The sequence below is a fragment of the Loxodonta africana genome, chromosome 4, assembly GCF_030014295.1.
Source record: "Loxodonta africana isolate mLoxAfr1 chromosome 4, mLoxAfr1.hap2, whole genome shotgun sequence".
In the NCBI taxonomy this organism is placed as follows: Eukaryota; Metazoa; Chordata; class Mammalia; order Proboscidea; family Elephantidae; genus Loxodonta; species Loxodonta africana.
This window is the reverse complement of record NC_087345.1, coordinates 79,902,662-79,929,021: the sequence shown is the minus strand read 5'-3', so window position 1 is coordinate 79,929,021 and position 26,360 is coordinate 79,902,662. Positions and strand designations below refer to the sequence as shown.

The window sequence follows — 26,360 nt, the reverse complement described above, 5'->3', positions numbered from 1 at the left end:
CTAAAAAACTGCCAATGAAAACCTTATAAATAGCAGCGGAATACTGTCTGATACAGTGCCAAAAGATGAGCCCCTCATGTCGGAGGGCATTCAAAATATGACTGGGGAAGAGCTGCCTCCCAAAAGGTGAGTCGACCTTAATGACATGGATGGAGTAAAGCTTTCAGGACTTTCATTTGTTGATGTGGCACAACTCAAAGTGAGAAGAAACAGCTGCAACATCCATTCATAATCAAAACATGGAATGTATTGAACTATGAATCTAGGAAAATTGGAAGTTGTCAAAAATGAAATGGAATGCATAAAGATCAATATTCTAGGCATTAGTGAGCTGAAACGGACTGGTATTGACCATTTTGCATCAATCATATGGTCTACTATGCCAGGAATGACAAATTGAAGAGGAATGAGATCATATCCATTGCCAAAAAGAACGTTTCAAGATCTATCCTGAAGTACGGTGCTGTCAGTGATAGGATAATATCCACACACCTACAAGGAAAACCAGTTAGTACAACTGTTCTTCAAATTTACGCACCAACGCTGATGGCAATGATGAAGAAATTAAAGATTTTTACCAACTTCTGCAGTCTGAAATTGATCAAACAGGCAATCAGGATGCACTGACAATTACCGGTGACTGAAATGTAAAAGATGGAAACAAAGAAGAATCAGTAGTTTGAAAATAAGGCCTTGGTGATAAAAATGATGCCGGAGATCGCATAATAGAATTTTGCAAAACCAACAACTTATTCACGGCAAATCCCTTTTTCAACAACATAAATGGGGACTATACATGTGGACCTCACAGGATGGAATACACAGGAATCAAATTACATCTGTGGAAAGAAAGAGTGGACATGCTCAATGTCATCAGTCAGAAAAAGGTTAGGGGCCAACTGCGAAACAGACTGTCAATTGCTCATATGTAAGTTCAAGTTAAAGCTGAAAAAAATTCAAACAAGTCAACGCAGCACAACCTTGAGTATACCCCACCTGAATTTAGAGACCATCTCAGGAATAAATCTGACACATCGAACACTAATGACCAAAGACCAGATGGGTTGTGGCAAGACATTAAAGACATCACACATGAAGAAAGCAAAAGGTCATTAAAAAGACAGGAAAATGAAAAGACCAAAATGGATGTCGGAAGAGACTCTGCAACTTGTGCTTTTGAATGCAGAATAGCTGAAGCAAAAGAAACAATGACCACATAAAAGAGGTGAACAGAAAATTTTAAAGGGCAGCTGGAGAAGGCAAAGTAAAGTATTATAATGAAATGGGCAAAGACCTGAAGTTAGAAAGCCAAAAGGGAAGAATTCACTCAGCATTCCAAAAACTGAAAGAGCTGACGAAAAAATTCAAGCCTCAAGTTGCAGTACTGAAATATTCTATGGGCAAAGTACTGAACAACACAGGAAGCAGGAAAAGTAGACAAAAAGAATACACAAAGATACTGTACCAAAAAGAATTGGTTAACATTCAACCATTCCATTTCAGGAAGTAGTACATGATCAAGAACCGATGGTACTGAAGGAAGAAGTCCAAGCTGCACTGGAGAAAAACAAGGCTTCAGGAACTGACAGAACACCAATTGAGATGTTTCAACAAATGGATGCAACGCTCGAAGTGCTTACTCATCTATGCTAAGAAACTTGGAAGACAACTACCTGGCCAACCGCCTGAAACAGATCCTAATTTGTGCACATTCCAAAGAAAAGTGATCCAACAGAATGTGGAAATTATCAAACAATATCATTAGTATGACACGCAAGTAAAATTTTTCTGAAAATAATTCAAAAACGGTTGCAGCAGTATATCAACAGGAAACTGCCAGAAATTCAAGACACTCAAAAGAGGACATGGAACAAGGGATATTGTTGCTGATGTCAGATGGATCTTGGCTGAAAGCAGAGAATACCAGAAAGGTGTTTACCTGTCTTTTATTTACTATGTATTTTAGACTGGGTTCTCTAGAAGAGAAAAACCAGTAAAGCGTTTAAACATAGAGAGAGATTTATATCAAGGAAATGGCTCACACAGTTGTAGAGGCTTTTCCTGATTCACGTAGCTGCAGGGACTAGCAAACCCGAGCTTGGTAGGTCGGAGGCAGGACTCTTGCTCACAGGCTATGAAGATCAACAAATTCCAAGATCGACAGGCAAGACCACAAGACTTCTCCTGATTCAGGCAGCTACAGGGGCTGCCCTAGCTCAAGTCCCAAGAGCCGGAGGCCAGACCAACAGGAACCACCTACCGGATCTAGCACAGGCAAAAGCCAGACCGTCCACTTACATTCTGATGTGGGCCACACACCCAAGGAAACTCCCTTTCAACTGACTGGCTACTCAGAGCAGATCCCATCATGGGGGTGATAACATATCAAATCTCAACAGTGAAGTGATCACAACATTATACAACTGTCAAAACACTGAGAATCATGGCCCAGCCAAGATAACACACAATCTCAACCACCACACTATGCAAAGGCATTCAATTGTGTGGGTCATAACAAACTATGGATAACACTTCCAAGAATGGGAATTCCAGCCCACTTAATTGTGCTCCTGCGGAACCTGTGCACAGTCAAACAGTACAAAGGGATGTTGAGTGGTTTAAAATCAGTAAACGTGTGCATCAGGGTTGTATTCTTTCATTATAGTTATTTAATCTGCACACTGAGCAAATAATCTGAGAGACTGGACTATATGAAGAAGAACGCAACATCAGGATTGGTGAAAGACTCATTAAAAACTTGGGATATGAGGCGGAGCCAAGATGGCGGAATAGAAGCTTCCGTGGAGCCCTCTTTACGACAAAGACCTGAAAAAACAAGTGAAACAAGTATATTTGTGACAAGCTGGGAGCCCTGAGCATCAAAGGCAAGTTTAACAACGAACTGAGGGGTAGGGTAAGGAAGAGACCCTTCAGAATTGGAGAGGAGTTACCAGACCTGAATCGCCAGGAGCCCTCAGGCACCATTCCTGGAGCAGCTGCAGCAGCAGCGGGCTGGTACTAGCGTTTGGCCGCAGTTTCCTCAGGGAGAAGCAGCTAGCCACACAGCCTACTCATACCTCCAGAACCTGAGAAGAACAGCGCTCTCGGCAAAAGCTAAGTACTTACGTATATTATACCGCACCCCCGATCCCCAAGCCGGCTTCAGCAGCTGAATCCATGGGCCTGAGATAGACCCCGATGAGCACCTAGAGCCATGCTCCCGGCCGTGGGGAAGGAAAAAATTTGCAATTGGGGGGAAAAGAAAATTTGCTAGCTCCATTAACCGGGGGAGCTCAGGACAGAAGCAGCTCCTGACCAGGCATAAACCGTCTGTGGACCTTGAGCACCACTCCCTTCTGCATGGACATGTGTGTGCCTATTTCGGGAGAAAAGGCCACTGTTGGCAAACTCCAACCATTTCAGCTGTGCAGTGGAGAGGTGGGTATTTGACACTTTACATTGCTTTGCCTATTAAACAAGATCCTCGCCTACCCACATCAGGGACCTAAGGACTAGTAGCTCCACTCAAGTCACCCAGCCACCCGCAACGGGGGTCCAAAGATAACTGGTACCTCCCAGTCCTTACAACCAAAAACTTTGGGTGCCCATGATCCATCTGCAGAACCCACCCACCAGCACACTGTAGGGAACAGAGATGTGTTTTCCTCACAGACACTTGGGGGTCGGTTCTCAGCCCCCTGCCTTGTCAGAGCATGACCCCCTGCTGCAATCAGATACCGGTATACACGCCAATCACCCCTGCCCCTCTAAGACTGTAGGACAGAGCCCGTACCACATACTTGATGATCAGCTACCTGGAAACCTGAGTTGAATTCGTACAAGAAAACTGAATGGACTCCTAGACTGATATACCTGATAATAGCTCTAGACAGCTGGGGACAGGACACCAGAGCTCCAAAGGTGAAAATAATCAACCTAGCTCACTCAAGCAACCCATAGGGGTATACCAAAACAAACCGAAGCAAGCAGCTATGACACAGTAAGCAAGCATAAACTAACACAATAACTTATAGATGGCTCGGAGACAACAGTCAATATCAAGTCACATAAACAAACAGACCACAATCACCGCAACAGGCTCTCAGAACAAAGAATCCAGGGATCTTCTAGATGAAAGTGCATTCCTGGAATTACCAGATGCAGAATACAAAAGTTTAATGTACAGAACCCTTCAAGACATCAGGAAGGAAATGAGGCAATACACAGAATGAGTCAAGGAACACACAGATAAAGTGACTGAAGAAATTAGAAAGATTATTCAGGAACATAATGAAAAGTTTAATAAGCTGGAAAAATCCATAGACAGACAGCAATCAGAAATTTAGAAGATTAACAATAAAATTACAGAATTAGACAACTCAATAGAAAGTCAGAGGAGCAGAATTGAGCAAGTAGAAGCTAGAACTTTGGAACCTGAAGATAAATCACTTGGCACTAATATACTTGAAGAAAAATCAGATAAAATATTTTTAAAAAATGAAGAAACCTTGAGAATCATGTGGGACTCTATCAAGAGAAATAACCTATGAGTGGTTGGAGTACCAGAACAGGGAGGAATAGCAGAAAATACAGAGAGAATTCTTGAAGATTTGTTGCCAGAAAACTTCCCTGATATTGTGAAAGATGAGAAGATATCTATCCAAGATGCTCATCGAACTCCACATAAGGTAGATGTTAAAAGAAAGCCACCAAGACATTATAATCAAACTTGCCAAAACCAAAGATAAAGAGTGAATTATAAGAGCAGCGAGGGATAAACAACAAGTCACCTACAAAGGAGGGCCAGTAAGAATAAGCTCGGACTACTCGACAGAAACCATGCAGGCAAGAAGGCAATGGGATGACATATTTAAAAAACTGAAGGAAGAAAATTGCCTGCCAAGAATCATATGTCCAGCAAAACTGTCTCTTAAATATGAAGGTGACATTAAGACATTTCCAGATAAACACAAGTTGAGGGAATTCGTAAAAACCAAACCAAAACTACAAGAAATACTAAAGAGAGTTCTTTGGTTAGAAAAATCAATAATATCAGGTATCAACCCAAGACTAGAACACTGGGGAGAGCAACCAGAAGTCAACCCAGACAGGGAAATCCAAAAAACCAAAGCAAGATTATAAAAAAAAAAAAAGCTCAAAACAGGGTAACAGCGAAGTTATTATATAAAAGAAGACAATAAAGAGGGACTAAAATGTAATCGTACACCTTCCATATGGAGAGGAATATACGGTGACACAAAGAAATAAAAGTTAGTTTGAAATTTAGAAAAATAGGGGTAAATAATAAGGTAACCACAAAGGAGACAAACTATCCTACTCATCAATATAAAATACAAGGGAAAAATAGAGACTCAGCGGAAACAAAATCAACAACAACAAATATGAGGAAAGGACAATACATAAAGAAAATCTACTCAGCACATAAAATCAAGTGGGAAAAAGAAACTGTCAACACACAAAAAAAGACATCAAAATGACAGCATGAAATTCATACCTACCCATTATTACCCTCAATGTAAATGGCCTAAATGCACCAATAAAGGGAGAGAGAGAGGCAGAATGGATTGGAAAACAAGATCTATCTATATGCTGCCTACAAGAGACACAATTTAGACTTAGAGACACAAACTAAAACTCAAAGAATGGAAAAAAATATATCAAGCAAACAACATCGAAAAAGATCAGGAGTGGCAATATTAATTCTGACAAAATAGACTTTAAAGTTAAACCCATCAGAAAGGATAAGGAAGGACACTATATAATGATTAAAGGGACAATACACCAAGAAGATATAACCATATTAAATATTTATGCACCCAATGACAGGGCTGCAAGATACATAAAACAAACTCTATCAGCATTGAAAAGTAAGATAGACAGCTGCACAATTATAGTAGGAGACTTCAAAACACCAGTTTTTCGTAAAAGGCAGGACTTCCAGAAAGAAGCTCAATAAAGACATGGAAGATCTAAATGCCACAATCAACCAACCTGACCTCGTGGACATATACAGAACACTCCACCCAAAAGCAACCAAGTATACTTTCTTTTCTAGTGCACATGGAACATTCTCTAGAATAGACCACATATTGGGTCACAAAGCAAGCCTTAGTAGAATCCAAAACACTGAAATATTACAACGCATCTTCTCTGACCATAAGGCCATAAAAGTGGAAATCAGTACCAGGAAAAGAAATCAAACACTTGGAAACTGAACAGTACCCTGCCCAAAAAAGACTGGATTATAGAAGACATTAAGGACGGAATAAAGAAATTCAGAGAATCCAATGAGAATGAAAACACTTCCTATCAAAACCTTTGGGACACAGCAAAAGTGGTGCTCAGAGGCCAATTTTACATTAATAAATGCACACACTCAAAAAGAAGGGCCAAAATCAAAGAATCATTCCTACAACTTGAACAAATAGAAAGAGAGCAACAAAAGAAACCCACAGGCACCAGAAGAAAACAAATAATAAAAATTAGAGCTGAACTAAATGAAATAGAAAACAGAAAAACATTGAAAGAATTAACAAGACCAAAAGCTGGATTTTTTTAAAAAGTCAACAAAATTGATAAACCACTGGCCAAACTGACAAAAAAAAAAAAAACAGGAGAGGAAGCAAATAACCCGAATAAGAACTGAGAGGGGCGATATTACAACACACACAACTGAAATTAAAAGAATCATATCAGATTACTATAAAAAACTATACTCAAACAAATTTGAAAACCTAGAAGAAATGGATGAATTCCTAGAAACACACCACCTACCTAAAGTAACACAAACAGAGGTAGAACAACTAAATAGACCCATAACAAAATAAGAAATTGAAAAGGTAATCAAAAAACTCCAGACAAAAAAAAAGCCCTGGTCCTGACAGCTTCACTGCAGAGTTCTACCAAACTTTCAGAGAAGAGTTAACACCACTACTACTAAAGGTATTTCAGAGCATAGAAAAGGAAAGAATACTACCAAACTCATTCTACGAAGCCACCATATCCCTGATACCAAAACCAGGTAAAGACACCACAAGAAAATTATAGACCTATATCCCTCGTGAATGTAGATGCAAAAACCCTCAACAAAATTCTACCCAACAGAATTCAACAACATCAAAAAAATAATTCACCTTGACCAAGTGGGATTCATACCAGGTATGCAGGGATTGTTCAACATTAGAAAAACAATTTATGTAATCCACCACATAAATAAAACAATACAACAATCACATGATTTTATCAATTGATGCAGAAAAGGCATTTGACAAAGTTCAACACTCACTCATGATAAAAACTCTCAGCAAAATAGGAATAGAAGGAAAATTCCTCAACATAATAAAGGGCATTTATACAAAGCCAACAGCCAACATCACCCTAAATGGAGAGAGCCTGAAAACATTCCCACTGAGATCGGGAACCAGACAAGGATGCCCTTTTTCACCACTCTTATTCAACATTGTGCTGGAAATCCCAGCCAGAGCAATTAGGCTAGATAAAGAAATAAAGGGCATCCAGATTGGCAAGGAAGAAGTAAAAGTATCTCTATTTGCAGATGACATGATCTTATACACAGAAAACCCTAAGGAATCCTCCAGAAAACTACTGAAACTAATAGAAGAGTTCAGCAGAGTATCGGGATACAAGATAAACATACAAAAATCAGTTGGATTCCTCTACACCAACAAAAAGAACATCGAAGAGGAAATCACCAAATCAGTGCTATTTCCAGTAGCCCCCAACAAGATAAAACAGTTAGGAATAAATCTCAACAGAGATGTAAAAGACTTATACAAAGAAAACTACAGTACACTTCTGCAAGAAACCAAAAGAGACTTACATAAGTGGAAAAACATACCTTGCTCATGGATAGGAAGACTTAACATTATAAAAATGTCTATTCTACCAAAAGCCATCTATACATTTAATGCAATTCCGATCCAAACCCCAACGACACTCTTCAATGAGATGGAGAAACAAATCACTGATTTCATATGGAACGGAAAGAGGCCCCGAATAAATAAGGCATTACTGAAAAAGAAGAACAAAGTAGGAGGCCTTACTTTACCTGATTTTAGAACCTATTATACCGCCACAGTAATCAAAACAGCCTGGTACTGGAACAACAACAGATACATGGACCAATGGAACAGAATTGACAATCCAGACATAAATCCATCCACATATGAGCAGCTGATCTTTGACAAAGGCCCCAAAACAGTTAAATGAGGAAAAGACAGTCTTTTTAACAAATGGTGCTGGCATAACTGGATATCCACCTTCAAAAAAATGGAACAAGACCCATACCTCACTCCATGCACAAAAACTAACTCAAAATGGATCAAAGACCTAAATATAAAATCTAAAATGATAAAGATCATAGAAGAAAAAATAGGGACAATGTTAAGAGCCCTAATACATGGCATAAACAGTATAGAAAACATTATAAAGGTTGTAGAAGAAAAACTAGATAACTGGGAGCTCCTAAAAATCAAACACTTATGCTCATCCAAAGACTTCACCAAAAGAGTAAAAAGACTACCTACAGACTGGGAAAAAGTTTTTAGCTATGACATTTCTGATTAGCACCTGATCTCTAAAATCTACATGGTACTGCAAAAACTCAACTGCAAAAAGACAAATAACCCAATTAAAAAATGGGCAAAAGATACGAATAGACACTTCACTAAAGAAGACATTCAGGTAGCTAACAGATATATGAGGAAATGTTCACGACTATTAGCCATTAGTGAAATGCAGATCAAAACTACAATGAGATTTCATCTAATTCCAACAAGGCTGGCATTAATCCAAAAAACACAAAATAATAAATACTGGAGAGGCTGTGGAGAGACTGGAACACTTATACACTGCTGGTGGGAATGTGAAATCATACAACCACTTTGGAAATTGATTTGGCGCTTCCTTAAAAAGCTAGAAATAGAGCTACCACAGGATCCAGCAATCCCACTCCTTGGAATATATCCTAGAGAAATAAGAGCCTTTACACGAACAGATATAGGCACACCCATGTTTACTGCAGTACTGTTTACAATAGCAAAAAGATGGAAGCAACCAAGGTGCCCATCAACAGATGAATGGATAAATTATGGTATATTCACACGATGGAATACCACGCATCGATAAAGAACAATGAGGAATCTGTGAAACACTGCATAACATGGAGGAACCTGGAAGGCATGATGCTGAGTGAAATTAGCTGCAAAAGGACAAAAATTGTATAAGACCACTACTGTAAGAACTTGAGAAATAGTTTAAGCTGAGAAGAAAACATTCTTGTGTGGTTACAGGAGCGCGGAGGGAGGGAGGGTGGGAGAGGGGCATTCACTAATTAGATAGTAGATAAGAACTACTTTAGGTGAAGAGAAAGACAGCACACAATACAGGGGAGGTCAGCACAATTGGACTAAACCAAAAGCAAAGAAGTTTCCTGAATAAACTGAATGCTTCGAAGGCCAGTGTAGCAGGGGCAGGGGTCTGGGGACCATGGTTTCAGGGGACATCTAAGTCAATTGGCATAATAAAATCTATTAAGAAAGTATTCTGCATCCTACTTTGAAAAGTGGCGTCTGGGGTCTTAAACGCTAGCAAGCAGCCATCTAAGATGCATCAATTGGTCTCAACCCACCTGTATCAAAGGAGAATGAAGAACACTAACGACACAAGGCAATTACGAGCCCAGGAGACAGAAAGGGCCACATGAACCAGAGACTACAACATCCTGAGACCAGAAGAACTAGATGGTGCCCGGCTACAACCAATGACTGCCCTAACAGGGAACACAACAGAGAACCCCTGAGGGAGCAGGAGAGCAGTGGGATGCAGACCCCAAATTCTCATAAAAAGACCAGACTTAATGGTCTGACTGAGACTGGAAGGACCCCAGTGGTCATGGCCCCCAGACCTTCTGTTGGCCCAGGACAGGAACCATTCCTGAAGGCAACTCTTCAGACATGGATTGGACTGGACAATGGGTTGGAGAGGGATACTGGTGAGGAGTGACCTTCTTGGATCAGGTGGACACTTGAGACTATGTTGGCATCTCCTGCCTGGAGGGGAGATGAGAGGGTGGAGGCGGTTAGAAGCTGACAAAATGGACACGAAAAGAGAGAGTGAAGGGAGAAAGCAGGCTGTCTCATTGGGGGGAGGGTACTTGGGAGTGTGTAGCAAGGTGTATATGGGTTTTTGTGTGAGAGTCTGAGTTGATTTGTAATCTTTCACTTAAAACACAATAAAAATTATTTTAAAAATGTGGTAAAAACTTGGGATATGCAGATGACACAACCTTGCTTGCTGAAAATGAAGAAGACTCGAAGCACTTATTGATGAAGATCAAAGACGATAGCCTTCAGTATGGATTACACTTCAACACAAAGAAAACAAAAATCCTCACAACTGGACTAATAAGCAACATCATGATAAACAGAGAAAATACTGAATTTGTCAAGGATTTCATTTTATTTGGATCCACAATCAACACTCATGGCAGCAGCAGTGAAGAAATCAAAAAACAGTGAACAGCCAGCCATCTAAGATACATCTACTGGTCCCACCCCATCTGGAGCAAAGGAGGATGAAGAAAATCAAAGACTCAAGGGAAAGATCAGTACAAAAGACTGATGGACCACGAGTAACACAGCCTCCACCAGGCTGAGTCCAGAACAACTAGATGGTGCCCGGCTACCAACACAGACTGCTCTGACAGGAATCACAATAGAGGGTCCTGGACAAAGAGGGATGAAAGTGTAGAATAAAATTCAAACTCACACAAAAAAGACCAGCCTTACTAGTCTGACAGAGACTAGAGAAACCCCGAGCATGGTCCTCGGGCACCCTTTTAACTCAGTACTGAACTCACTACTCCTGAAGTTCACCCTTCAGCCAAAGATTAGACAGGCCTATAAAACAAACAATAACACATGTAGTTCAACCATATATACAATATTAAAGGGCATACCAGCCCAAAAGCTAAGACAAGAAGACAAGAAGGGAAGGAAAACTAAATGAATAATGGGAACCTGAGGTCAAGAAGGGAAGAGTGTTGACATATCACAGGGCTGATGACCAATGTTGCAAGATGATTTGTGTATTGTTTAATGAGAAACTAATTTGCTCTATAAACTTTCACCTAAAGCACAAAAAATAAATCAAAGGACATATTGCATTAGGCAAATCTACTGCAAAAAAAAAAAAGACCTCTTTAAAGTGTTAAAAAGCAAAGAGGTCACTTTGAGGAAGAAGGCGTGCCCGACCCAAGACATGGTATTTTCAGTTGCTGCATTTGCTTGTGAAAGCTGGACAATGAATAAGAACGACCAAGAAGAACTGATGCCTTTGTATTACGGCATTGGCTAAGAATACTGAATATACCATGGACTGTCAGAAGAATGAACAAATCTGTCTTAGAAGAAATACAGCCAGAATGCTCCTTAGAAGCGAGGATGACGAGACTTCATCCCACATCCTTTGGACATGTTATCAGGAGAACCAGTCCCTGGAGAAGGACATCAAGCTTGGTAAAGTAGAGGGTCAAGGTAAGGGAGGAAGACCCTCAATGAGATGGACTGGCACAGTGGCTGCGGCAAAGGGCTCAAACATAGTAATGATTGTGAGGATGGCGTGGGACCAGGCAGTGTTTTGTTCTGTTGTACATACAGTTGCTATGAGTTGGAACCAACTCAACAGCACCTAAAAACAACAATAGGCAACAAGGTAAATACCTGGTTTAAGGTTTCATTTATCAGCCTTAGTATAACTATGGACCAAAATCAGGAATCAAAAACAATTGATCTTTCTTGGGTATAGTGTTTGCCAGGGGAAAAAACAACTGGCAAAATCAGTATAGAACATGTATCTTAAACCATTTTAGCTTCTTTTTCCTTACTGCTGATAGAGGAATGAGACAAAAATCACACACTCTAGACAGCTCTTTTGGCACTGAAAATATCACGATCATAGCAAATTTAACTTTAGTGTTAGCAGAAACTCAGAATGGAAAAAGCAGAGGGAAATATGGTTAGGAACAGAAGAACCTAGCTTTGCAAAAAATGACTCAAGAAAGGTTGACAAAATGAGAGCTGGATGTCCCGAAAGGGTTCCAAAACATAGTACCGACTGATGAGGGTTTTTGTTGTTGTTTTGAGGTGAAGAGGTTTTTAGGGAGAAACAATGGTGTATTCCAAGTCAGCAAGGTGGGACAACAGGGATCACCTTGCTGCCTTGGAATACACCATTGTTTCTCCCTAAAAACCTCTTCACCTCAAAACAACAACAAAAACCCTCATCAGTCGGTACTATGTTTTGGAACCGTTTCGGGACATCCAGCTCTCATTTTGTCAACCTTTCTTGAGAGAACAGGTAATTCATTTGTAGCTGCAGCCTAACTCTGAGAACAAAGAGAAAACAGCAAAATATAAGGCAGATGAGGTAGAGTGAAAGAGCCCTGGTGGCACAGTGGCTAAACACTTGGCTGCTAAGCAAAAGGTTGGTGGCTCGAACCCATCAGCCGCTCCACAGGAGGAAGATGTGGCAGTCTGCTTTTCTAAGGATTTCAGCCTTGGAAACTCTAGGGGGCAGTTCTACTCTGTCCTATAGGGTCGCTGAGTCAGAATCAACTCAATAGCAATGAGTTTTGGGGTGTGGAGGTAGAGGAGCCAGATTTAAAAAAAAAAAAAAAAGCCTAACCTTTATCCTAGAGAAAGGAGGAGTCATTGAAAGGTTTTAAGTAGGAGAATAACAGATTTTACTTTTCTTTGGCTGAAGTATACAGAACTAAAGAAAAATTTGAAGGAGCAAAACTAGGGCAGGGAGACCAGTTAAAGGCCACTGCAGTTGTCTAGATGAGAGATAATGGTCTCCTGATCTAAAGAAGTGGCAATGCTTATGAAGAGAAATGGCAAGATTCAGGAGCAATTAAGGAGATACAACCTATATAACGTCATGATTACTGGATGTTAAAAGGTAAGAAAAGACTCGCCATGTTTCTATCTTATGTAACTAGGTGGCATCATTCACAGATAAAACAACTCAAGACAAAGAATAGACTTACATGAAAAAGTTTTTTTTTTTTTTTTGCTTTGGGCATGTTGAATTTGAGGTGCTGTGTGAGAGCCAAACGGAGATATTCAAGAGACTAGTGAATAAATTTTAGCCTAGATGTAAGGCAAGAGATCAGAGCTGGAGGACAAGACTCAAGAATTGTCAGTTTACAGTAATAGATGCCAAGTGAAGCCATCGGAACGGTGAGACTGACAAACTGTACAGACCTGTGTTTTTCTAAATGCTATCTAAGACAACTGACCAGAGACAGCAGCAGTAGCATCTGGAATGTTTAATATAAAAATTCTTGCGCTTTATCTCAAGACTACTAAAATCAAAACCTCTGGGGATGGAACCTAGGAATCTATACCTCATTCATTCATTCACTCATTTATTCATTCAATAATGTGTGATAAGAGACTATTCTATGCACTAGGAATACAGCAGTTAATAAAAGTTCCTGTTCTACAGGGTCGCTATGAGCCGGAATCAACTCGATGGCAACAGGTTTGTTTTGGTTCTCATGGAGTTTAAGTTCTAGGTGTGAGCCAGGCCATAAACAAAAAAACAAACAAGATAATTCAAGATCTTGGTAAATGCTATGGACATAATAAAACAAAGGAGTGTTGGATAAGTTGGTCAGGGAAGGTCTACAGAGGAATTATTTGAGCTGAGACTTGAATGATGAGAAGTACATCAGGTTAAGAGTTGGGGAACAGCATTCCAGGCACAAGGAACTACAAATGCAAAGACCCTGGGGCAGAAAAAAGCCACTGTGGCTAGAGTACAGTGAGAACAGTTGAGTGTGATATAAAGTAGGTCAGAGAGGACAAATCATGAGGGTTTTGTGAGCCACATTCTTAACAAGTTCTTCAGGAGCTGCTTATGCCACTAAAACTTAAGAACCAGAGATCCAGAAGGAAAATAAAACAGAAACCTTCAGGAAAACAGGTATTTACTGGATGGGCAAGAGAAAAAAAGCCAGGAATGGTAGTGGAAAACCAAAAAAGTACAGTGTCACTGAAGCATTTCAAGGAGAGGGATCAACAGTGAAAATGCTGCAGAAAAATCAAGTAAGAATGAAAAAGGATCCATTAGATTTAGCAAAAAGGTCTCCACCAAGTTCTTTCCGTTGGTTTTTATGGTTTTTGAGAGCTGCCTCCACTAACAGCATTAGAAATAGTACGAGATCATTTCTTGTGGGGGTGTACATTCGCCTGCTACCCATCCACAACCCATTGTTTTAAGAAAGTTATCAGCTGGTTACTGCCCCTGATCATCTTCTTCCTGGTCCTACAATCACAAAGGAAGGGTAAGGAGAAAGTTCAGCGTGGGACAATCCGGAGAAAATATATTTCCAATGTATCCACTATTAAGTTTGGAATGTCACTGCCTTAATTACTTTCCTCCTTTCACAAGTCTGAAACATCCTCCTCCAAGATCCCAAGAATTACCTGATGCTGATAATGCTGCTCACACGCCAAAACCAAAAAAAAAACACTGCCCTGGAGTCAATTCCAACTCACAGTGACCCCACAGGACAGAGTAGGACTGCCCCACGGGGTTTTAAGGCTGTAATCTTTACAGAGGCCGACTCCAGTATCTATCTCCTACGGAGCAGCTGATGGGTACTGACGTTTCAGTTAACAGCCAAGCGCTTAACACCGCACCACCAGGGCTTCTTCTCACATGCCAAAACCATACATAAATTCTTATGACTGATATATGCAACGAAAACACTACCCCAACAAAAATATGTACTCTGTACATGGAAGACCTAGTTTTTTAACATAAAAGTTGACACTACTTTAAGGCCTGGTGGCTTTTAGTAAAAAAAAGTGCTTTGCAGATACAAGGTATGATTCTGATCATTAATAATGATAATAAACACTGCAGCACAAATGATGTTGCTATCAAGTTGAAATATGCCAAAAGCATCCACACAAGGATGACAAGGTACCAACAAATGACAGAGGAAACCAGTTAATGAAGTTAAAACAGTCTATATTCAATACATTATACAACAGTTGTTGTTAGTTGCCATTGAGTAGATTCTAACTCATGATGACTTCATGTGTACAGAGTAGTACTGCTCCACAGGGTTTTCATGGCTGTGACCTTTTAGAAGCAGAACTCCAGGCCTGTCTTCCAAGGCACCACTGAGAGGGTTTGAACCAATCTTTTGGCTAATAGTTGAGTGCATAACCACTTGCGCCACAACTGTACAAAAGACCAGTTGCCATTGAGATGAATCCGATTCATAGAGACCCCATATGTGTCAGAGCAGAACTGTGCTCCACAGGATTTTCAATGGCTGATTTTTCAGAAGTAGATCACAAAGCCCTTCTTCCAAGGTCCTTCTGGGTACACTCAAACATCCAACCTTTCAGTTAGCAGTCGAGCACTTAGCCATCTGCACCATCCAGGGATTCAAAGAAGATTAATACAAAAAAAAAAAAAAAAAACCCAAACCCATTGCTGCCAAGTCAATTCTGACTCATAACAACCCTAAAGGACAGAGTAAAATGGCCCCACAGGGGCAGCAAAATTACCTCCAGAAGATCAAGACAGAATGTGACTGGTTTGCAGAGCTTTTTCTCTTTCTCTTCCCACCACAGACTCAAAATCAGCAAATACCAATTAGAAATAAGCCGAGTTCTTTTAAACCATGCTGGCTGCCTCATCTATCTTTACACTTCTAGTTCTATGGGATAAGGACTTAAGCTGAGTTCTTTTGGGACCTCAGAATAATTCCAATGGGTGCAAAACTACAGCTTTTACTTACTTGCAAAAGATTTAAAAAAAAAGAAAACTGTAAAACATACTTGTAATACCTGTAGGGAGTCTCTGGATGGCATAAACAGTTAAGCATTCAGCTACTAACTGGAAGACTGGCAGTTCATATCCACTCTGAGGCACCTCAGAAGAAAGGTCTAGTGGTCTACTTTGAATATATCATCTCCTCCCGCCCAAAAAAGCTGAGTAGATTCCATCTCATGGTGACCCCATGTGTTACAGAGTAAAACTGCTCCATAGGGTTTTCTTGGCTGTCATCTTTATGGAAGCAACTTGCCAGGCCTTTCTTCTGTGGCACCACTGGGTAGGTTCAAACTGCCAACCTTTAGGTTAGTAATTGAGCACAAAACATTTGTGCCAGGGACCTTCGAAACATCACAGCCACAGCCATTGAAACTCTATGGACCACAGTTCTACTCTGATACACACGTGGTCGCCACGAGTCAGAATCAACTGAACGGCAACTGGTTTGTTTTTTTGTTTTTTTAACACCTATAGGGAAATGAAACAATCAGGACACTGGCCTAAGTTAGGGAAGAGATCTTACAGGATTATTTAACATCAGCTTCATTTTTTCTCCCGTAAAAAAATACCCAGACAGGCCTGAAAGTTGTTTCTCAGAAAAAATCAAAAAGTCTTTAACAATTAAGAAGAGTCACAGTGTGACAATAAGTAAGGAATTAAAGGGAATGAAAATTTTTTTCATGCTTTTGAGGTTAACAAACTAAGTAGAAATAGGATAAAATGAGTCCTTTAAAGCTATCAAAATTGTTTTCACAATTGGGAAATGTGATTGTCTAAGGCTTTTCCACCTTTTCTCCTTGTTCCCTCTCATCTGTAAGCTGGGGTCCCCAATTTGGTCAGTTATCTTTTAAAAAACACTAGACAGCACCCCAGGAAACTTACTGTCTGCAAAGCTGAAACAAATTTCCCAGTACAGGCACAAACAACTGGACTGAACAACTCACAAGAGATCTTTCAGAAAAGCAAGAAAACACCTCGATTTAGGAAGCATCCCAGAATCTTTCCTTTCATACATCCCAAATAAAAAAGATGAAATCACTGTGGACTGTTGTACCCGAGGGCTTTGAATTTCAACATTTAAAGAAAAAAAAAAAACAAGTAGGAGAAAACATATATTTTCTAAGAAAGCTGGAGTCTCTGGGTAGTGCAAACAGTTAATGCGCTCAGCTGCTACCTGAAAGGCTGGAGGTTCTAGTCCACCCAGAGGTACCTCAGAAGACCTATGGATCTACTTCTGAAAAACTAGCCACTGAAAACTCTATGGAACACAGTTCTGCTCTGACACGCCTGAGGTGTTACCATGAGTCAACTCAATAGCAGCTGGTTTTAAGAAAATCTAAGGGAACTCAAAGAGGAATCAAGCCAGATCAAGGTTTAAGAAATCTTTCCTATCTATATGTATTTTCAGAAACAAACCAAAATCCTTAAGAAAGGAATGGAAAATATGGGAAAAGTCCAAACAGATGCTACAGTGCTAAGTTGGCAGCCATGTTAAGAACAAAAGTTAGCCACTAAAGACTGTTAAGCAGAATGTTTTCTACAAGGAGAAGGAAGGATACAGCATAAGGAAAATACTGAGGCCAGTGTATATGTAGAAGGTCCCTAAAATTAGACCCACCAACTGTATTTATGCACAATTTTCAAGCCACGCATCCAGTTATTTTTCCTACATGTAAGTTCTACAGAGGGACACTCAAAAGTCCATTATCCAATCTTACAGCGGCAACAGAAGAAACTTTAAACACACATATAGTTTCATAAAATTCTTCTCTTCTGCACTTACTGAGGATGTGCAAATCAAAATGTTACTTTTTTTCTTCTTCCTCAAAATCTACTTTTTCTTAAAAAGACCAGACTTAATGGTCTGACTGAGACTAGAAGGACCCCCGTGGTCATGGCCCCCAGACCTTCTGTTGGCCCAGGACAGGAACTATTCCCGAAGCCAACTCTGCAGACGTGGATTGGACTGGACAACAGGTTGGAGAGGGATGTTGGTGAGGAGTGAGCTTCTAAGATCAGGTGGACACTTGAGACTATGTTGGCTTCTCCTGCCTGGAGGGGAGATGAGAGGGTAGAGGGGGTTAGAAGCTGGCAAAAGGGACACGAAAAGACAGAGTGGAGGGCGAGAGCAGGCTGTTTCATTAGGGGGAGAGTAATTCGGAGTATGTTATTTAGCAAGGTGTACGTAAGTCTTTGTGTGAGAGACTGCCTTGATTTGTAAACTTGCACTTAAAGCACAATAAAAATTATTAAAAAAAAAAAAAAAAAACCTACTTTTTCCTGAAAGCTTTTCTTATGAGTTTATGAAGTGATGTGGCACAGGAGTATACCGCCAGTCATTCAGAAACTGACAGCTACACTGAAACCTTAAGTCAGTTCTTAGTATTTACCTACAAGAGGTAAGATGACATAGAGGTCAAATGATATTAAAGTATCTCTGGAGCCGAGAAAGATATCCTAGAATCTTTGTGAAAGGACTTAAAAGGAGACAACAGAAGTTTGGTACAAGTTTTTACCAATCTGACTAAATTATGTTAGATATTAATCACAAAACTAGGACTACTAACATACTTTTGATGCTGTTACTTTGTACTAATAATATCAGAACCAGATCCAGTCCAGTGCACACCATATTAACCAATTCTTCCACGCCCCACAAATCATTCTCTCACAGGCCTGGTTGCTTTCAATCTCCTGGCAAAGACTTAAGCATAAGCCTTAGCTTTGCCACCAGCATTCCTACAAAGTGTTGAAAAGGGCTACCTCATCCTCTTTGCCTTCCTAAGCTGGAAAAGAGTGGCAGGGACTGATCCAAAGAGAAATCTCATCCAGGCCACTCTAGCCAGAAGGTCAATGAAGGTAACAAATGAACCAATCAGGAAATGAGAACGGAAAAAAAATTAATGAGGGATATCCAAACTAAGGGGCCCTGCTCCTTTTACCCTCCGGTAAATACAGATAGAATACTAAAAATGCCCCCCAAAAATGGATTTGTGCAAAAAGGACCAGATATTCTCCAGAACTGAACACTCTACCATTGTTAGAGAAAACATTTTTATACTGTTTGAGTTCAACTGTCTCCACCTAGGAGCCCTGGTGGTGCAGTGGTTAAAAGCAATGGCTGCTAACCAAAAAGGCTGGCAGTTCGAATCCACCAGCCGCTCCTTGGCAATCCTATGGGGCAGTTCTACCCTGTCCTATAGAGTCGCTATGAGTCAAAATCAACTTGACAGCAACAGGTTTGGTTTTGATTTTGGTCTCCACATAAATGGGGGGGGGGATCTAACCCAGAGGACCAGGACTATAAATACTAACACCTTCAGTCTACTGAAAAATTCAAAGTGGAATCAGCCTGCTCAGCTCTTTGGGGCCAAAGATGTGAACAGACCTCAAGGGAAGAGGATGAAGCAGTGGGGAAAATTCTAGCCACAAGAGATCTGAGATAATCTTCCTCTAAGACCACCAACACCAATGATCTCCACACTCCGTCCTCCTCTCTGCCTTCAGAGTGCTTTCATTCAATGACCTGAAAGCACAAGACGTCCGTCAAAAGAGAAATGTGGCAAGAAATGAAAGAAAAAACATCTCAAGGTCTTCCAATGCCTGCTTTACAAAATCCTAGTGCAGCTCCATCCCACACCTCCAAGGACACCCATTCTCTGATCAGAAATGCATGACAATGAAAGAGTTCAAGAACAAAAACTCAAGCTCTTTACCTATTCATTCAGTCAATACATTTGTTAAGCACTGACTGGGTGTCAAGTGTTGTGTTAAGGGCTAAGGACACAGCAATTAACAAAACAAAAACATATGCCCTCACGAAGCTTACTTTCTAATGGGTCAGGAAGCCTAGAATCTGCAAATGGGTTGTGTAAATGTAGGTGGGGGAGGGGCTTTGCAATTTAGATAGCCAAGGAAATGTCACTGTTATTGTGACATTTGAGTTAAGACCTGAAAGAGGCTGAGGGGACAGGACATGCAGCTTTAAAAGGTCATCCAGGAAAAAGGAAAAAGTACACAGACCCTGAAGCAGAAGTGGCCTGATGTGTTCAAGAAACAGCCAGGAGGCTAGTATGTGTGTGTTGGGAGAAAAGGATGCTACAGATCTATAGCCTTAAAGGCAATTGTAAAGAAGTTGGTTTTCATTCTGAAAGAGAAAGGGAAGCCATCTGTCTTCTGACTCCTTTCCATTAAAAGTTACCAAGCACACTATTTTGATACAGGCAAATTTAAAAATTTTTTAAATTGTGAAGCTCTACAGTACGGATCTATTAAAAAAAAGAAAAAAAACAGTGCCGTCGAGTCGAATAGTGCGCACAAAAGAGCTAGAACTACAACTCTGCAATGTAACTTTTGCCAACAGAGATCATCAGACTTTCATTCAAGAAAGGTTCTGTCCTCTTAACCCTCTGAAGAACAATGACAAGAAAAATACAACCAAAAAGTGAACTGAACTTTCCACCAGTGTTTAAACCTTTTTTATCTTGATGTCACTGGTAGCCGTAGGGTTCCACAAAAGGATAAAAAAAAGAAATATTAGAGGAAAAAATGCATTCGGAAGAAAGAGGAGCCACAAACACCTGACTCAAGCGCCAGTTAGACTATATGAAAATACAACAAAATTCTAGGAATTTGTGGCATTCCTTAAGTGGAACCTGTAGTCTCTGTCCTCTACCAACATCACACAAAAATGACTTCTCAATTTTAGTTAATTCTACTTGAAAAATCTACACATCCGAATGCAATTTCGATTTCCCCACACTTGTCTCTGGTTTTAACGCTTCTCTCAGGCATTCGGTCATTTCTCATTATCCAAGAACAATTCGCTTTGAGTGACGAAATATTCGGAGGAGTTACTAGGACAATGGTGACAAATGTTGAAGAAATTTGTCTCTACGGGAAACCGAAATCAAGAAGTTTTCAGGGGCTCAAAAGTGAGTTATGAGCTTAAGGTAGGCCCAACTTTTCAGCTCCAGAAACATCTCCTTGTGTGTACCAACTCAAACCTGTCTCTGTAATAAACTCGGACACCGGCATGTTCTGCAACACTCCAACACCTTCCTCCCACCCCATTTTTTCAATGCTCGAAGGAAAAAGGAAACCCAAGAAACACATGGAGCTAGTCACCTCCAAGCACTACAAGGACGCCAACAGTTTTAGGTCCCACAGCACACGCCACAGGTGGCAACAGGCCCCCGTCCTCCGCCCCGCTCCCCCAGCCCAGCTTCTCGCCTGCGCACCCCGTGCACACTCGGGGCGTCTCTGTACTTGGGGCAGTCCTGCGAAAGCGGTTCACGTCCTGACCCACCTCCCGGGCAACACGAAAAGGGACCCAGGCCGAGGGGCTTCTGCCCATCCACCCGCCCGCAGGGCCGCCACGCCCCCTCCCCACGGGCCGCCCATGCCGCCCGCCCCCTCGGCCGCGAGGTGGCCTCACCTCACGCGGGCCGGGCCGTAGCGTGGACGGCGCCCCGTCTCCGCTCGCCGCCCGGGCCCCTCGGCGGCGCGGCTGCGGCTTGGCCCCGACGGCCGGCAGCAGCGCGCTTCTGGGGGCGGGCTCTTCTCAGCGCGGGTTCCCCCCCCCCCGCGGGGCCCACGGCGAGGGTGCAGGGGGACCGGGGCGGGGGAGGGGAGAGGGGCCTGGGGGAGAGGGGGAGAGGGGAAAAAAGGGGGGAACCAAACCCGGAAAGGGAAAAAAGGGGGGAGGGGAAAAATCAGAAGGGGAAGAAAGGCCCAGAGTCCGCCCCCCGCTGCGGCCTGCGCACTGCGTCACCACGTCTGGCGTAGTCGTCACAGCGTCCTGCGCTCCGCGCGTCCTTGCTTCCTGTGTGCACCTCTCCTCGCCTGCAGACACCCACCCTAGCTACTCACTACCCCTAGACGCCCTTCACCCACCCAACCACACAGACACACATGGTTGCATGCTCACTCCCTCCCTGTCCCACCCTCCGCGTTACCTTGGAAGCTATATGTGAAGTCACCAATTCAGGTCCTCTGGGATCATGTCTACCTTAAGCCCGTCAAGGCTGTCAGATACATACACCTAAAACAATACTAATTGCAATAACTATAATTTCAATGTACAGTTACAGAGCATTTTCAAAACAGCCTTTTGCTTAGCACAGAAACTCTGGCTCCCAAAACAAAGCATATACTCAATATATTTGTTGTATAAATGGATAAAGATAGTACTGTAGGTAAATGTCCATCTTATGAATGAAAATGACCTAAGAGGAACTCTGTCCATCCTATTAAAATCACATTCTCACCACCACCTCCTCTCTAAAATACAATCCTTCTTAAAAGTCATCTTAAATTTCCAATCTTACCCATTCTGTCCATCATCCTAGGCAGAATCGATTTAGTTACTGATTTTGTGTATTTGGATCATTTACTCAAAGAAGCAGTGTAGTTTTGTGTTGGTAGAATTCAACCATTGAATATTCATTATGTGACAGGAATTGCCGTTGGCAAAAAAAAAAAAATCTTTTAGTACAATGTAAGAAAGGTGTTCAATGTGTTACGGAAACACAAAAAGGAGACTGAGTAAACTACAAAGAAGCTACAGATGAAATTTCAGCTTAATCTTGAAGGTTATAAATAGGAGTTGACCAGACAGGCAGAACTGAAGATTCTAGAGAGAAAGAATAGCATGAGCAAAGTCATAGCCAAAACCGAACCCATGTTCGTTGCTGTCACCTGGATTCTAACCCACAGTAACCCTACAGGACAGACTAGAACTGCCCCATAGGGTTTCCAAGTCTGTAACTTTTACAGAAGCAGACTGCCACATCTTTCTCCCAGGGAGTGGCTGGTGGGTTCAAACCACCAACCTTTCAGTTAGCAGCCAAGCACTTTAACAACTGTGCCACCAAGGCTCCTTGAGCAAAGTCATACCAAAAACCAAACCAAATCCAGTGCCGTCAAGTCGATTCTAACTCATAGTGATCCTACAGGACAGAGTACAACGGCCCCATAGAGATTCCAAGGAGCTCCTGGTGGATTTGAGCTGCCAACCCATTGGTTAACAGCCGTAGCGCTTAACCACTTTGCCACCAGGGTTTCCAAGCAAAGTCATAAAAGTATGAAATTCATCATTCCTTCAAGGATCAGCAAGTTTTCAAGTTGGGGGCAGAGAACAATGATGGGCAAAAGGAAATAATAGCTAATTTTTTTTTTAGCACTTATTATGAGTATACCATTCTACACCTATTAACCAAAAAAACAAACAAACCCATTGCAACACAGTCAATTCAGGCTCATAATGACCCTATAGGACAGGGTAGAACTGCCCCATAGGGTTTCCAAGGCTATAATCTTTACGGAAGCAGACTGCCACATCTTTCTTCCAGGGACTGGCTGGTGGGCTCAATCCACCAACCTTTTTTTGGTTAGTAGCCGCAGTTCGAATCCACCAGGCGCTCCTTGGAAACTCTGTGGGGCAGTTCTACTCTGTCCTATAGGGTTGCTATGAGTCGGAATCGACTCAACAGCACTGGGTTTTTCAGTTAGCCGTAGTTCGCCATAACTCTTAGCTACTGTGCCATCAGGGGTCCTCTACACCTGTTATTTCTATTTAATCCTCAAAGCAGTAAGTACTAGCATTATATCTATTTTATAGGTCAGGAAACCTGGGCACAATCATTCAACCGAAGTCCCAGATTTTGAATTGAGGCAGTTTTTCTTCAGAGCTTCACTCTTAACCACCATGTTATTTAAAATCAGAAAGGACAGGTTACAAATGACATTGTATGTCATGATACAGAGTGAAATAGTCCAGGGTCTTCTCAGCTAAGGCAGAAACACTGAGGCATCTGCTCTTGAGAGGAGCCCTCCTCTGCTTCTTCCCTTTTTGCTCACTTCTTGTCTTAGTTATCAAATGCTGCTATAACAGAAATACCACAAGTGGACGGCTTTAACAAAGAGAAATTTATTCTCTTACAATCTAGGAGGCTAGAAGTCCGAATTCAAGGTGCCAGCTCCAAGGGAAGGCTTTTTCTTTCTGTCGGCTCTAGGGAAAGGTCCTCGTCATCTATCTTCCCCAGTAGAGGAGCTTCTCAGCGCAGGGACCCCTAGTCCAAAGGACGCGCTATTCTCCTGGCTCTTATTTCTTGATGGTATGAGGTCCCCTGTCTCTCTGCTCCCTTCTCTCTTTTATATCTCAAAAGAGATTGACTTAAAACACAACCTAATCTTGTAGATTGAGTCCTGCCTCATTAACATAACTGCCACTAATCTCACCTCATTAATATCATAGAGGTAGGATTTACAACACATAGGAAAATCACACGAGGTAACAAAATGGTGGACAATCACACAATCCTGGGAATCATGGACTAGCCAAGTTGGCACACATTTTGGGGGGACACAATTCAATCCATAACACCTCTTGTTCCCTCTCAGCAGCCCTCATAGGGAGGAGAGAAGCAGCTGAAGCCATCCTAGTGTAACCTGACCCTAAGAATGCAAGTAAATTTCCATTAGTCCTTAAACTAGCCCAAGCCAGATTTCGCCCGCCTAAATGTGCAAAAGGGCCAGCTGTGATCACTAATTGACCCCTGTGGAGGACTCAGCAACAGGTGGAACGAATCAGAAAGAAAATCATCACCTGGGCCCTATCTTGAAGCAAGATGTCAGACAAGAACCACGTCACCTCCTGTTTCCTGGCCGCCTTTTAGAATTTTCCCTCTGCAGAACAGCTGTGCAGCCACTATCTTCCTGCCCAAATCACATATAAGCCCTGCTTCCCTATAGCTTAGGGAGTCGAATCTGAGGAACTTCTTCCCCACTCCTTGCTCTGCCAATTGAAAAAAAGTTACTTCCTCAAAGACCAGTGTCCAGATTCAGATAATTGGCAAGTCTGAGTGCACCAGAAAAGGATCCACTTCTAGGGTTCGGTAACACTAGGAGTTGAGGGAGTCAGGGTATATAACATGCTGCAGTTAACACATGAAACAAATAGCACTATAACTACCTTCCCCCAAACTCAAGATGAGGTTATCATCTAAGAATGAAATTAGGAAAACTAAAATATTATAGCTAGAGATCACCCCAGGGGAAGGAAAGAGGAGAGTGACTGCCAGTTGGTACAGGATTTCTCTGGAGATGATAAAAATGTTCTGAAGTTAGATAGTGGCAATGGTTGCATAACTTTGTGAATATACTGAAAACTACTAAGTTGTACATTTTTAAAAGGGTGAATTTTATGGTATGTGAATTATATATCTCAATAAACTGTTAGTTTTAAAAATAAATTTATTCAAGAAAGTAAATCATAAATCTACCTCTATCATAAGGAGCCCTGGTGGTACAATGGTTAAGCAGCTTGGCTGCTAACACAAAGGTCGGCTGATCAAACCTACCCAGCAGCTACCAGGGAGAAAGAGCTGGTGATCTGCTTCTGTGAAGATTACAGACAAGAAAACCCTATGTGGCAGTTCTACTCTGTAACTTGGGTTGCCGTGAGTATCGACCAGATGGTACCTAACAAGAACAACCTTTACTATAGCCCTTAAAAAAAAAAAAAAAGATCATTCCTGGTAGAAGAAAGCTAAGAGACTGTGACACACAAAAAACTAATCAAAATGAAGTGTAACCTTCAAGAAGTAGACTGGATTGTAATATTTATTCACTCAATAAAATATATTTTATGTATCTATCAGGCACCGCAAAAAATGCTAGGAGTACAATGGTAGGCAGCAGAGATGATCTGCTGAGTGACTGCACTATGGAAGCAGAGAGACCGAAGTACAGGTGGGGGTGGTGGACATAGCATCTAGGAGAGTCCAGAAGGGCAAATATTGACAGGGTTTCTTTAAGAGATGAGGATACTCTGGCCCACAACAAACCTATGTGGCAGGGATAATAATAAACTTTTATTAAGCACTTACCATGTGCCAGTCACTGTTGTAAGTGCTTTACAAAATTATTTAGTTATCAAAACAACTCTGTGAGATAATCATTAGAGGCCTACAATCCCATATTCAAAATCCTTAGGGCTGGATGTGCTTCGGAATTCAGAATTTTTCATGTTTTAGAAAGGTCAAATGGTACATATACCATGTATTATGTAATGCCTCCAGGGGTAGCATCCTGTAATCAAATAATATTTCTGCATTGAAAATGGATAGTTTCAGTTAGTGGCATTTTAAAAACCATAAATAACCTCATTTCTATTCAGGTCAATTTTGCTACTATATGAGTTACAAAAAATACCATACGGATTACAGAGTATTTGGATTTTGGAATCATGGGTAATCATTATTCCCATTTCTGGGATGAAGAAACTGAAGCAAGAGAGGTCAAGTAACTTGCCTGGAGAGAGGCACACAGCTAGTAAGAGAAAGAGGTAGAATTTTAACGAGGCCATCTGGCTTAAAAGCCTATGTTCCTAAATCCACCTCCAGTCAATTTCCTCTGTGGAAAATGAGGCCTTTCCCCAGACCTTTGGGGGGAGAGAG

At 41.4% G+C, this 26,360-nt stretch overlaps 1 protein-coding gene across 20 annotated transcripts in view; it reads right to left on the bottom strand.

Moving 5' to 3' along the window:
• R3HDM2 (R3H domain containing 2) overlaps positions 1–21,428 on the bottom strand; it is a 177,843-nt gene extending 156,415 nt beyond the window's left edge. For 5 of the 20 annotated variants that reach the window (XM_064283998.1, XM_064283995.1, XM_064284000.1 and 2 more), the window contains exon 1: positions 17,808–21,246. In XM_064283998.1, the coding sequence (XP_064140068.1) occupies positions 17,808–18,042 (235 nt within the window). In that variant the 5' untranslated portion in view covers positions 18,043–21,246. Of the gene's footprint in view, positions 1–17,683; positions 17,725–17,807; positions 21,249–21,337 lie in introns of those variants that run through there. The other 15 variants (XM_023557962.2, XM_023557944.2, XM_064284005.1 and 12 more) reach the window with 12 other exon arrangements.
• Between the last annotated feature and the right edge of the window lie 4,932 nt (positions 21,429–26,360).